The following is a 15,152-nucleotide window of genomic DNA, read 5'->3' on the forward strand; positions in this document are numbered from 1 at the left end:
TCACCTATAACAGTATGTATAGAAAAACAATGCTGGTACTACAAATTACCTAACAATTGCCTTTTCTCTCCTTTATTGGAATTTAGTGAAAAAAAAATTTAACATAATTTCAAGACTCAGGATAAAAAGAGTAACAGGAGAAAATAGAAGTGGTTTGATTTCATTTCCTGCAGAACAGCCAAAAACACTTGTATGATTTGGTCTCAGTAATCAAGAATGTGACAGTCCTATTAGTCTATAATGTCATTTAAATAAAATAGTTAAAAACTAGGTTTGGCCAGGCATGGTGCCTCATGCCTGTAATCCCAGCACTTTGGGAGGCCGAGACGAGTGGATCACAAGGTCAGGAGTTTGAGACCAGCCTGGCCAATATGGTGAAACTTCATCTCTACTGAAAATATAAAAATTAGCCAGGCATGGTTGCAGGCACCTGTAGTCCCAGCTACTTGGGACGCTGAGGCAGGACAGTGGCTTGAACCCAGGAGGCAGAGGTTGCAGTGAGCCAAGATCACACCACTGCACTCCAGCCTGGGTGACAGAGTGAGACTCCATCTCAAAACAACAACAACAACAACAAAAAATAGGTTTGACTCAGTATTAAGGAATAAATTAATAATAATAAAAATAAAAAGTAAACTATTTGGGCCTCAGTTTCCACACCTGTAAAATGGAGATAAGAAGAAAACTCCCTTCAAATATTGCACTAGTGATTCTCAAAGGTCATCTTGGGGAAAGCAAAGTTGAGAAACGGCACTTGGCACACAGTCAATCGTGCAGGTTACCTTCAAAACTTATAACAACCTCTGCCTCAGAATCACTGTCATAGATGAGACACGCATCGCGACTCTCCTGCAGGTACAACCTCCATCTAAGACACTTCAGTCTCACCAACTATAAAGTCTAACACCAAGATCCCTTCTAAAAGAATCATTAGGCCAGGCACGGTGGCTCACAGCTGTAATCCCAACACTTTGGGAGACCAAGGCGGGTGGATTCTTTGAACTCAGGAGTTCAAGACCAACCTCGACAACGTGGTCAAACTCAGTCTCTACCAAAAATACAAAGAAATACTAGCTGAGCTTGGTGGCATGCATCTGTGGTCCCAACTACTCAAGAGGCTGCAGAGGGAGGATCGCTCGAGCCTGGGAGGTAGAGGTTGCAGTGAGCCAACTGCACCGCTGCACTCCAGCCTGGGCAACAGAGCAAGACTCCATCTAAAAAATAAAAATAAAAATAATTTAACTAAAGGAAAATTTTAATTTCACTTAACTTCTAATTAATTGTCTATGTAATATAACACGAATGCTTATTTTTTAGTCAATAAAATATAATTCTGAATTACAAATGTCTTCATTATTCTAAGAAAAGCTTTCAATTCTAAGAAGCATATTTAAAATACATTAAATAGCTCTCTTCATATAAATGTACTTAATAAAAGCAAAGCAATTGAAACAAATGTTTCTAAGGACACAAATGGGGAGAATGATAAATATAAGCAAGTAAGAAGCAATATCATTTTTAAAGTAACATGAAAATAAAGGACATTATTTTCATGGTACAGAATTCAGAGGTAAATTGTAGGCAGTAATGTATCAACTTTATAAAAAGAAAACTGTCAGATCCACAAAATCTAAATAAAGTGAAAATACCAAATAGGTAACTTGAAAGTAGCAGTTTATTTTTAGAAAGCCACAAGAGTAGTTATGGCAAACTTAAGTTTTCCATTTCTACTGCAGATTACCACTCAGCAACCTGCTAAAACTCAGCCCATCTGGTAAGTTGTTGTTCAAAAATTGCCCTCACAACATAAAAGCCATGTATATTTGCTGTGTTTGCAGCCTATGTACTCTGTTAGGCAATGCACATATTAAAGTATCTATACCTGCTTTTAAAGGGGAGCTATAACTTGGAATTCTGTTTTAAAATATCTAAGGAGAAGGTCAGCTCTACCTTTTTTGATGGTCAATAAAGACAACATTTTGTAATTCCTTGAAACACGTCTAACAACACTATCATTTAAGCTGTTCAGTCTTTCAAAAGAAAGTCCCTTTCTTTCCACTATTCTGAAAACCATATACTGTACCATTAATGTATATTTTAATTTTTTGTCAATTTTATGGTTCTGTCTCTGTAAAACAACCTTAAAATCAGTGTTCTCTGGTTTTAGTAACTCATGATAAAATAGAAAAAGTAATTCAGGGAGGGGCAGGGAAGGGGAACACCCTGATTCTTATCGGTAAAGGGAAGATAAGACCTGAATATATATTTTGGTTTTTAGTTACAGTATTAATTTTTAAAATATTATAAAACATTATCAAATGATTAGCTAGTATAAAACATATTGCTGGGCTCTCAGAGATGAGACTTACAACCCAATGATCGTAACATTCTCTAGTAGTCAGCTCCGAAGAAGTAGCTGGTTCAAGATGCTGATGAGGTGGGGGTGGGGAGACTGCATTTGCACACACCTGTTTAAAATACCAGTTTAGACTTTTTAAAGGTGGATCAATTTGTTTTCAAAACTATAGTCTACAAATACAGTTTATGATGAGAGACTGAAGTTGCTTTTCTGTTTTCATCTAAAAAGCTAAAGGATGTTACATTTCAGAGAAATCTTTGCTCTCCCCCACAAATAACAACACAATGTTAAGTTAATCCAAATTTGGGGTAGGGGAGTTAGTTGTAAGACATACACAAAATTATGCACTTTGGCCAGTTAACATTAGGTGTGATAAGTTACAGGAGGAAAGAAGACACACTAAAATTATGGTGTTTTTATCAAGTTAAAATTTGAAAAATCCAGTCTAATAATAAATAAAAGTTTATTTAGCACTCAAATGTGTCAGACACTATGCTAAAAGCTTTGTGTGTATTCTCTTCCAGAACAACCGCAACCCGGATTTACAGAAGGTCATTTAGGTAAATTGCCCAAGGTCACACATAAATGATGGACCTAAGATCCTAAACTATATCTGCCTTCCCTGGGCCCAGCCCAGTGCCCAACATATTGTACGCCCTCATTGAATATTTGACTGTTAAATTTAAAAACAGCTCCAAATCCAGCCTCTTTACTTCTACATCATATTGCCTTCTGTACCTAAGGTAAATATCAGGTTACAGTGCTCTCACTGGGAAGCTGTCAGAGTTAGCCTTAAGGAAAGTTTAGTTAAACAAATATTTACAGTGAATAAATTATAACCTAAAAACTATCAATCCAACTATGTCCTCTTTTCTCTGTCACCCTTGGTCATCCACAAGAAGTAAGACCCTCTGGACCACCATCTTTTCCCCAATTTCATCTCCCCACGCCTTAAGCTTCCCTAGACTGCAAGTACTTCAAGGGCACAGCATCTGTACTGCTGTGCCTGGTGTAATCCCTGGCAATGGTAACTGCTCGTAAATATTTCCTCAAATGAAATGCTGCCCTGTGGCTTCCTTCTGTCCACTACTACCCTCCTTCCCAACACATTCCCCACACCCTCACATTCTTTTATAAAATATTACTGACTTTTCTATGCCTTGGTTGAAACTTGGTTCTTCTCCAAGAACACTCCTTCTCTTAGAGGGCACCACTCCCCGCACACAGTGGGATCTGAAAGATAGTGAGGGCACGCTGTGGCTCCCCACACTGACATCTGGACCACTCCATAGTGCTCCCACTGAAACCTCTGTGCTCCTTGGAGAGCCACGGCAAACAGATGCCACTTCCTGCCTGGTACCTGGCTCACAGTTTTCATTTCATTCCAACGTGCCACCATCATCACAGACAGTCAATGTCCAAGTTGACAACCCATTTGAGAGCCCATCCTCAACTTACCTTGGCTTCCTTAAATCAAATAAAATGTCATTCAACCTGCCGTTTAGCAGCCGCACCCTGTAACTATATTCACACTGGTCCTTACCCCAGCACACGCTACCTCAGGAATCTCACACCGCTCTACACACATGCCTGGCGAAATCTTCCCATCCTCCTTGCATTCTCATTTCCTTACTTTGCATTCTGTTTTTTCTGTGACCTCATCCAGAGTGCCCTTGTTTCTCAGTCCATTAATTATGAACCTCACTGTTTAGCATAGGGAAAAAGACATGTGAACAAGCAACTACAACATCAAACGATGTGTAATAGCAACGGTATAGGAAGGAAGGAAGGAAGGAAGGAAGGGAGGGAGGGAGTGGATGGCAGGGAATGTGGTGAGCTACAGCAAGGCTAGACAAGAGAGCCCATGGTATGCTCCAAATATGAGCAGGCATATATTGGGGGAGAACGCAGGCACGCCATGGGCCTGGAGCAGGGTTGCCACACACCACCATTCGACAACTCTGAGGGCACTATTCATTCATGCAGGTTGTCCTGACAAAATGCCAAGTTAGCAAAATAAGGTAAGTGTGTTAGTTTTTTTTAAAAAAATAATCACTTCTTTTAGATAAATGTGCAATCTTCCTTTATAAAAGCTTTTTGTGAGAACTTTCATATCTCACATAGTGCACACCATGGTTGTATCACCTAAGCCATGGCAATCTGCAACAAGGTAAGTACAGAGAGTAAAAGAGTGTTTAGATACAATTATAGCAATTTGATATTGCTCTGGCAGTTTTATATTTCTCAAAAGTACTGGTCTGTAGTGCATTGGGAAAACAAAAACGAAAAACTGGTCCTTCACACAGAGTTGGTGAAGCAGTGACCTAAACTCTGCTTGTAATTAAAGAATGGTTGCACTATGTCTAAATGTCTATTCTAGATACTCATACCTATTTTATAGATCTAACTCCCTGACCCCCTTTCCCCAGCAGTGGCAGTGTTCCTGTAATTAAGGCACACAGGGTTTGGTGGGTTACACAATTCCCATGTATTATCTCCCAAGCCCTTCCACATCTACTGGCAAAACCACCAGTGTGAAGAGTCTGAGGACACTACAGGTGCAGAAGGATCCTCCCTTCCCACCATGCCCCCACCCGAACAGCTGCTTTCACTATCTTCCTTTCTCCTTTCTCTGGAGGGCTCTAAGAGAATTCTGAGAAAATGCAATTAAGTTCAAGAGATAATCTAATTTCTCATTAGCCTTGAAGTAGCTTATCAGCATTTCAGGGCCTAACAAAAAAGAACCTGAGACTCAACACTGCCACAGATTCCACTGGGCTCCAATTCCCAAGGTTGCTTAACAAGTATCAGCAAACAAGCACTGCTAGAGTGTGGAGCAGGAGGGGAGAGAGGCTGGAGATGAACCAGGAACAGCACTTGCACTGTTCACTTGGATTATTCATAATGAATCACAGGGGAGAACCCATTTTATTATAATACTAGTGTGGGCACTGAGAGATAACAGATGCATGAAGTGACTTGAAGGCTCCCTAAATGGCTTCCATCCCACCCAAGGAACAAGCCTGGACAAAAGTCCCCAGGCCTGTGCCCTGGCATCTCAGAGAACCTCCTTAGGTCCCAGTCCCACCCTCCACCCTGTCTTCCCACCTCCCTTGCCCAGGGCTGACACCTATTGTTTCATCCTGTTGCCTCAGTCAAATGGTCTTTCTGACCCTTGATTTCAGCCTCACCTTGGATGTTATCCTTCTGACTAACTCTTCATGTCAAACTCTGCAGTCCTAAAGCCATTTCCTGTTTTTTTTTTTTTTTTTTTTTTTTTTTACATGGAGTACCACTGTGTCGCCCAGGCTTGGAGTGTACAGTGGTGCAATCTTGGCTCACCGCAACCTTTGCCTCCCTGGTTCAAGCGATTCCTCCACCTCGGCCTCTCAAGTAGCTCAGACTACAGGCAAGTGCCACCATGCCCAGCTAATTTTTATATTTTTAACAGCGACAAGGTTTTGTCATGTTGGCCAGGCTGGTCTTGAACTCCTGACCTCAGGTGATCCACCCACCTCGGCCTCCCAAAGTGCTGGGATTACCGGCATGAGCCCCTGAGCCCAGCCTCAAGAATCTGTTTTTCATGGGTTATCTACTGTTTCATTACAACAATCATCTTGTGAGTTAGGTATTATCCCCATTTCATACCCAGAGAAACTAAGCCTTAGAAAGGTTACTAAGGATACACACACACACACACACACACACACACACACACACACTTTTAATACGTAGATAGGTGAGTAGCAGAGCTAGTATTCCAACCCTGGTCTGATTCCAGAGCCTGTACAGCCTCTCCTGGCAAGGCAGACATTAACAATTTGAAGCAATGGTAAATTAAAGGATGAAAGGCCTTAAGTCCCTGCTGTCCATAGCCAATGGGCATGCACATATGGTATGCTCACTCCATACCATAGGTGCTTGATGGCAGAGGCAAGCTGCACAGCAACATACGGTGAAAATGGACTTTTTACAGTAATACTGAATAGAAATACCTAGAATATTCTCTCTCCTTATAGTCCTGGTAAAACGTTATAAATCTTAAAGACAGCACAAACAGTACCCTTTCTGTGAGGCAGGATCTGGAAGAACTGTATGTTTTCTCCTTTTCACTTTGAGGATATTACGGCATTTACTACACTATGAGTCATCATCAGCTTCCCTGCTAGACTGTGCACTTTGTAAGGACTGTATCTTATTCTTTGTGGCATCCCCAGCACTGTCCCTGACACACAAGAGGGACTTGGTAAATGTCTGCTGAATAAACTAGTACATTAATTAAAGTAGTATTCTCCCAATATGCATTCCCAAGTATTGGTGATTACCAGGCTTACTAAAAAGGAAACTAATTTCAAAAAACAAAATATGAATGTAACTATAATTATACCAGAAAACTGGTTTGACAATATAGAAATGACCTCTGGAAAAAAATAATTTGGGGGTTAAAAGCTGTTATCGTCAAATAACCTTAAAGTAGAAACAATGAACACCAAGGCTACAAAATATTTCCCAAACAAAACAAAAGGAAGCATATGTTCCATGAATCAAGGAAGCATATGTTCCTTGAATCAGATTCAAGACAAGATCTGAACTTCTGCTATTTCACTAATTTATTGGGAACTAATCATTTCTGTTCAGGGTAATTTCACTGAGATTTGTAATATCACATTTTATACAGTAGGCGAGACTGAAATTTAAAGATTAATTTCACCTGTGAATTATTCTACATCATAGTTTAGAAAAAACTATAAAATTTCAGCTCTGTTAAAAATATACTATAAAATTCAATGTTCATACTATGGCAAAAAATTAAACAGTAGTTAATTATATAAGAAAAGAAAATCTTTCTATTATAAGAAATAATTACTTATTAGAACAAGTAATGCTCAACAGTAGTCCTTGAAAGCATAGTAAATGTCAATGCAAAGATTTCATGGACGTCGGTGGGGCATACAGACCAAACAACAGCTGTGCTAATGCCATCTATGAATGCATAACAGGCGGTATAGGGTACTGTCTTATGGTTAGGAATAACCTTCAAAACTCTGAAAAAGCAAATTTCAAAAACTTCAGGGAGTCAATTTATGAAAGGCAAGAAAAACTGAGTCATGACAATTAAATGTAATAAAAAAAATCCTTGAATTAGCTAGAATTTAAAAGAGAGAGAAAAAAAACCATGATAGGACAACAGAGAAAATCTGACTCTAAACTCTGTATGAGATAATAGTATTGTATCCAAGGTTAAATTTCTTCAGTGTTATATTAACTAGAAGAATGTCCTTTTTCTTAGGAGATACAGGCTGAAGTATTTAGGATTCCTAAAAGTTTCAATAAAAAATAAAAGACTGCGTGCCCATGTAAAGATGGAGGGGAGACAGCATGCAAATGAGGCAAAATATCAGCAACTGGAGAGCCTAGATAAAGGTGCTCACTGAACTCTTTAAACTGTTCTAGAAGGGTAACTTTTTCAAAACAGTATCTTAGGATTAAAAAAAAATTCAGAGTTCCAACCTCATGATGCAAGGCATTGTCTCAAGATTAACTGGCCATTTCTAGCCCCTCCCCAGTTCAGAGACAAAAACCACAGAGGAAAACCATTACAATTTTTTTAAAAACCTATAATGTGTAAACAATAAAAAAGATGCCCATATTAAAGGATTACTATTAAACAGTGTTATGACTCTCTAAGGCTTTATTCTGACAGGCTAAGGCAAAAAGCTGAGGGGTTTATTGCTTTGTTTTAAACCATGTTCATAAGAAGAGGGCTGACAGCTAACCTTTTGAAAAGCCTAGACTCTCTGTTGGGGGCTTTATTAAAATCATCCAACACCTATAGTCACAGCACTTTGGGAGGCTGAGGCAGGTGGATCACTTGAGCTCAAGAGTTCAAGACCAGCCTGGGCAAAATGGCGAAACCCTATCTCTATAAAACACAAAAATTAGCTAGGCATCGTGGCACGCACCTGTTCTCCCAGTTACTAGGGAGTCTGAGGTGGGAGGATCACTTCAGCCTGGGAGGTGGAGGCTGCAGTGAGCCAAGATCATGCCACTGCACTACAGCCTGGGTGACAGAGTGAAATCCTGTCTAAAAAAAAAAAAAAAATTGGCCGGGCGCGGTGGCTCAAGCCTGTAATCCCAGCACTGTGGGAGGCCGAGATGGGTGGATCACGAGGTCAGGAGATCGAGACCATCCTGGCTAACACGGTGAAACCCCGTCTCTACTAAAAAATACAAAAAAAAAACTAGCCGGGCGCGGTGGCGGGCGCCTGTAGTCCCAGCTACTCCAGAGGCTGAGGCAGGAGAATGGCGTGAACCCGGGAGGCGGAGCTTGCAGTGAGCTGAGATCCGGCCACTGCACTCCAGCCTGGGCGGCAGAGCGAGACTCCGTCTCAAAAAAAAATTTAAAAAAATAAAAATAAAAAAAATTGCGAGGTATGGTGGCTCACGCCTGTAATCCCAGCACTTTGGGAGGCCAAGGTGGGTGGATCACAAGGTCAGGAGGCTGAGATCATTCTGGCCAACGTGGTGAAACCCTGCCTGTACTAAAATACAAAACATTAGCCAGGAGTGGTGGTGTTCACCTGTAGTCCCAGCTACTCAGGAGACTGAGGCAGAAGAATCACTTGAACACGGGAGGCAGAGGTTACAGTGAGCCAAGATCATGCCATTGCACTCCAGCCTGGCGACAGAGTGAGACTCCATTTCAAAAAAAAAAAAAAAAAATTAAAAATTAAAAAATAATAATCATCCAATTAAACCCTCACAAGTTTGAATATAGCTGTTAAGATCCCCAAGCTGAAAGAAATGAAAATAAATAAAATTAAACTCAAAGAAGTAAACAACTTACATGCAAATTCACAGAGAAAATGGGAAAACTCTAGTCAGTACAACTTCAAACCCTAGGATCTTTCCCATATATTAGGTGATCAGTGAAGCAACAGGATTATTTCTTGATTAAAGCTTTACTCTTAAAATATTTACTGAGTTACTACTTCTACTACCACCACTAAATTTTTATTTGTTTATTTACTTTAAACGGAGTCTCCCCCTTTGTCATCCAGGCTGGAGTACAGTGGCGCAATCTCAGCTCACTGCAACCTCTGTCTCCCAGGTTCAAGCGAATCTCGCACCGCGATTCTTGGCAAGTAGCTGGATTACAGGCGCCCTCCACCAAGCCCAGCTAATTTTTGTATTTTTAGTAGAGACAGGGTTTTACCATGTTGGCCAGGCTGGTGTGGAACTCCCAATCTCAGGTGATCCACCTGCCTCAGCCTCCCAAAGTGGCAAAATTACAGGTGTGAACCACAGTGCCCAGCCACCGCCACTAATTTTTAATACTCACAACAACAAATGATATATTATTTCAATTTTCCACCAAAAATAATCATCTTCCAAAAAACAAAGAGCCCATATTGTAAAATGGATTATGTGGCCAGGCGCAGTGGCTCACACCTACAATCCCAGCACTTTGGGAGGCCAAGGCAGGTGGATCACCTGAGGTCAGGAGTTCAAGACCAGCGTGGCCAACACGGTAAAACCTTGTCCCTATTAAAAATACAAAAATTAGCCAGGCATGGTGGCGTACGCCTGTAGTCCCAGCTACTTGAGAGAATCACTTGAACTTGGGAGGGCGGAGGTTGCAGTGAACCAAGATCATGCCACTGCACTCCAGCCTGGGCAACAGAGCAAGACTCCATCTCAAAAACAAATAAAATAAAATGGATTATGGATAATGATTTCTCTGTTATTTTATATTATTTTTTGAGACAGGGTCTCACTCTGTCACCCAGGTTGGAGTGGCACAATCTCAGCTCAGTGTAACCTCCACCTCCAGGCTTCAAGTGAATCTCCTGCCTCAGCCTCCCAAGTAACTGGGACTATAGGCAACCACCACCACACCCGACTAATTTTTGTATTTTTTGGTAAAAAAGGGGTTTCACCAAGTTGGCCAGGCTGGTCTCGAACTCCTGACCTCTAGTGATCCGCCCACCATGGCCTCCCAAAGTGCTGGGATTACAGGTGTGAGCCACCACAACAGGCCTCTCTGTATTAAGGATGTACTGATAAGAAGGGATATTAAGAGCTGAAGAGCATTTTAAGAGACCAAAAGCAGTATTTCTTTTTCTTTTGTTTAAAAATGCGACTATGAGGTACTGTTTAAAAATAAGGTTATGGGGTGCTGTCAGGATGATATCAGAGATATATCTGGAATTCAGAAGAAATCTGACAGTTTTTCATCATGTTTTGTGGAACTTACCCAATCTAATCAGTAAAGTCGGGTCCTATTCTTCCAGTGCCCATCTATGCTTCTCTCCATTAGTCATGTCTTTACATGCCTTGCACTCCTGTACCAAGTAGGATGCTGGCCTATACAACCCTGAAGCCTCTACAAACTCTTAAGATACTAGGAATTCTGTTTGAAAATACTGAGTGAAACTGATTCCTTTCACTTACAATAATAAAAACTGACAGGTTTGTGGGCCAGCACTGAACACATGAAGAAGACAAGAGACTATAGCACAAATAGTGTTCTTAAAAGTGTAACAATAATCCTAAAGAATGTATCTGTTAAGCATAAACATTCCTCTCATCTTCATAACAAAAGAAAAAGGTATACAAAGGGGAAATGTTTTGTTTAAATTATTCAGGTTTGAAATATTTATGTTTGATAAATGCAGTATGAATATCAAAAGCCAAAAACTCAAAGATATAGGAAAGTCAGTTAATGAATTATTAATTATAATTCATAGTAATTTTTTCTTTTGAATCAATAATGACTGAACACCTAGCACTACACATTTGGTATTTTTGTTGTAATATATATATAGCATTTACTGTTGTAACTTTAATTTAAAAATAGATGAATAAGAAACAAACTCTTATGTCGTACAGACGTCTGGTTGATTTTACCTGACTTGCTTTCTTCCCCTAAATTACCATTCTTACATTAAAGTTCTATGGGTTATGAAAAGAAAAAGTATCTCTGAAATAAAACTCAGTCAGAAAAGGTATCATAAGAAATCTTTTGAATTATCAAATACTATTGACTGCATTTTGAGAAGATACTCATTTCTTTTTCATTTTCAGGAAATGTTACTTTTTTAAAAAGTGCATCTCTACTACTAAACCTCATATTAGCCACTAAATTAACAAAAAAACTGTAGCATTTCCTCCTCAGGATGTCTTAAGACTGTTTCTATATTCTTTGCCAAAAAAGTTTTAGACAAACTTTTACAAGACATAAAGTCTCAAATAAAATACAGACAAGTAGATGATTAAATAAATCCTCTTCCCTTTTATCTTATACCATTGCTTTTTTAATCCAAAGTATTAAATAATTTTATTTTCCTTGCCTGAAAGACTAAAACTGTATATAAAATGCTGAGTAAAGTGCCTGATCCATCACTGGTACTCCATAAGTTAGTTCTCTTTTCTAATAATTAATGTCAAGATTCATTCTCCTAATGGCTTCCAGCATATTATATTATTGGGATAACAATTTTACTCCTTTTAAGGCTTACTGCTATATATAGCATGACTCCGGAACTTGGTATCATCTTATTTATACCAAATTGTTTCCTGTTGTTTTCACTGACATTTCTTGTTACCTGTCATTCTGGCAATAAATGCAACATTTGATTTTAATGTGTATTTGTTTGTGGCATTACATCATCTCTACATTTCTGGCCAAGTCTTGCTAAAACGCACGGACACACATGGGGGTGGGGTATAAAATAATGGCATTTCAAAACTAACCTATACCCTGGAGCCCCTGATCTATCAATTAATTTCTTTTTGAGACGGAGTCTCGCCCTGTTGCCCAGGTAGGGGTGCAGTGGCACGATCTTGGCTCACTGCAAGCTCTGCCTCCCAGGTTCATGCCATTCTCCTGCCTCAGCCTCCTGAGTAGCTGGGAGTACAGGAGCCTGCCACCACGCCCAGCTAATCTTGGTTTTGTATTTTTAGTAGACATGGAGTTTCACCATGTTAGCCAAGACGGTCTCAATCTCCTGACCTCGTGATCCGCCCTCCTTAGCCTCCCAAAGTGCTGGGATTATAGGCGTCAGTCGCAGCGCCTGGCCAATGATACGTATATTGTACAACAAATACTAATGGAACATGCCCAGAAATAAATGTCACATGTCATAAGGTTTGAAACATTTATTTTGAGGTAGAAAGGGTGATTATTTATTCTATGATTCTTAGCTGTGTTTCTATTGAAAGAATTTCACCTCATGAAGACAAGGCATCAGAATACTGACTCTCTCTTCTTCCTCCCTTGTTCTCACCACTGCTCATAAAGAACAACTACACTAGAATATGATCACACTTGATAGTTCTTCTTTGGGATAAAATTTGATGCCTTTCTGACATAAACATAACCTCTCATTCCACAAAAGGCATTACAATCTACAGTTGTTTTCAACATTTAAAATAAATATGCCTTGAGATGACAAAAAACTCAGAACGATAAAGCAGATGTTATTCCAATGTAGCACATTATCCTTATAGACCTGTTCACTATATAACAAGAGTAAATTATACCAGTAACTGCCGACAAATCAAAAATAAAATTCAACATTAAAATGTCTTTAATATTATAGCACAGGTATAAATAAGGTAATATTGTGAAATAAATGACTCATTTGTATTATATAAACTCCAAAGATGATCTGTGTGAAATGTTTATCTTAGGTTTAACAAAAAATTTCCAGGTATACTTAAAGAGTAATTTTTTCAAATCAAATATTACCCTCACTTCATCTGTCCTCTTATTCAGAGAAGATATTCCATATGGTGATTTTTCTAAATAACAGTTTATCTCAATGCCCAAACTCATTTTACTTAAGCCATTTTGGATAGAAGTGGTCTTAATTCTGTCTCATACCTCCCCAGCAGTTTAAATAGTACACAGTATACTGAACCTAATGTAAGCCCTTGTTAATGGCTAAGGCCTATCAAGTTGACTACATTAGGGCACTGTGGTATATTTAAACCAGCAATAACCTCAGGGGCACAAACAAACATGAAGCAATTTGCTCCTATTCTAAATGGCCCCATAATGACACGTTCTTATATCTGCATTTTAAGAGTTCTTCTGTCCCTTATTAAAAACCCTCTTATAAAAACAAACCAACAAACAAAAAAACAAACACTCATCACTGTTTCTAAGGTGTCCTTTACTCATCTGCTAAATCACTGCTTCTAGATTATGGCTGGTAAATCACACAATTATGCAGGTAGTAATTCTATCAAGAGCAAGAATAACACCCTAGGCTGACAGTCTCCATTTAAAAAGGCCCACCAGTTTAGTACACAGTGTGACTTTCAGTGTAGCCACTCAGAGGGCATTTTCAATTGCTTCCTAGATAGTGATTATACCAGATAGTTGTGTTTTCTGGGGAAAATAACTGACAAATAAAGGTTTACTATACAGCAATTATTCTTTGTATCTTCTTGTCCAATATTATCTTTTTAAAATGTCACCATTAGTAAACAAAATCTATAATATAATCAGACTTACCTGAGGCACGCCTTGTGAATCGGTTTATTACTGGAGCTGAAAGAAAAAGCAGAATAATATGATTAGAATAAAAGTCTAATTTTCCCTGAAAAGGCTCAAATTGGTAAATGATCTTATAATTTAACTAAAGAAAAAGATGAATAAATAAGAGGAAACACCATAAATATACAAAAATATTGAAATTCATTAATAATCAAATAAATATAAATTGAAATCAATATTTAACCTATTAAATTAGCACTTTAAAAGAAAAATCCCTAGTTATAGAGAGCTAAAATTACTTACGTGGGGACCATATAAAGAGATACAATACCTTTAAAAAACAATTTGGCAATTACATCAAGTACTATAAAAGATTTGTGTCACTTAATAGGGTAAATCTACTAGAGATTTAACCTGAAGTACTACTACTAGTGAAGGAAAGAGCAATGTATGAATAAATCTATTCGGCAGCATCATTTTTTAAATGATAAAATTACAAAACACAACTGAAATTGCTCATGTATGTTGAAATCATCTTTAGCTGAAGGATAGTATATCCTTGAAAGTCTCAGATTTATAGTTCTGACGATTTTTGTGCAATCCAAATGTTCATAACACGCAAATCTGTCCACTGAAGGCTGCAGTCTCAGGCTGGTGTGCGCACCACTTAGCTGGCAAGCCTACCAACTGCCCACTCCTCCGACTCAACTCAGCTCTGTTTCTTCTTGGTTTTGATGACATAGTTATCTCAAGAACCGAGGTTTTTAAAAACATTTCTTTCTCAAGAGAAGCAGGTACATTTCTGGTTCATTTTATATAAAGGAAGGACATAATGTACTATGCAGTATATTTTGGTAACAGAATGTCATAAGTCTACTTCAATACTTTTAGAAGAGTAATTATGAAATTTGTTTACACTATGGAAACATTAGGTCAAGTAAAAAAAGACAAAATTTTTATCAGCAGTATGATTGCACTGCATGAAAAATATGTATGCACAGGAACAAGTACTATAATAAAACTATGTCAGATGTGTAGTGCATTAATCCTGACAATCATGCTATCAAATATCAGCATCTTTGGCCAGGTGTGGTGGCTCACATCTGTAATCCCAACACTTTGGGAGGTCGAAGTGAGCAGATCACCTGAGGTCAGGAGTTTGAGACCAGCCTGGCCAACATGGGGAAACTCCATTTCTACTAAAAACTACAAAAATTAGCCCGGCATGGTGGCAGGTGCCTGTAATCCCAGCTACTTGGGAGGCTGGGGCAGGAGAATCACTTGAAC

The 15,152-nt window shown here is 38.9% G+C and overlaps 1 protein-coding gene across 1 annotated transcript in view; it reads right to left on the reverse strand.

Annotated features, from left to right (window-relative positions):
• The window catches only part of LOC105475318 (protein kinase cAMP-dependent type II regulatory subunit beta), a 115,106-nt gene that overhangs the window by 77,640 nt on the left and 22,314 nt on the right, over positions 1 to 15,152 (reverse strand). Inside the window, exon 2 of the mRNA XM_011730461.3 lies at positions 13,884 to 13,919. Coding sequence (XP_011728763.1) covers positions 13,884 to 13,919 — 36 coding nt within the window. The remainder of the gene's footprint in view (positions 1 to 13,883; positions 13,920 to 15,152) is intronic.

Source organism: Macaca nemestrina, chromosome 4 (genome assembly GCF_043159975.1).
Source record: "Macaca nemestrina isolate mMacNem1 chromosome 4, mMacNem.hap1, whole genome shotgun sequence".
Classification (NCBI taxonomy): domain Eukaryota; kingdom Metazoa; phylum Chordata; class Mammalia; order Primates; family Cercopithecidae; genus Macaca; species Macaca nemestrina.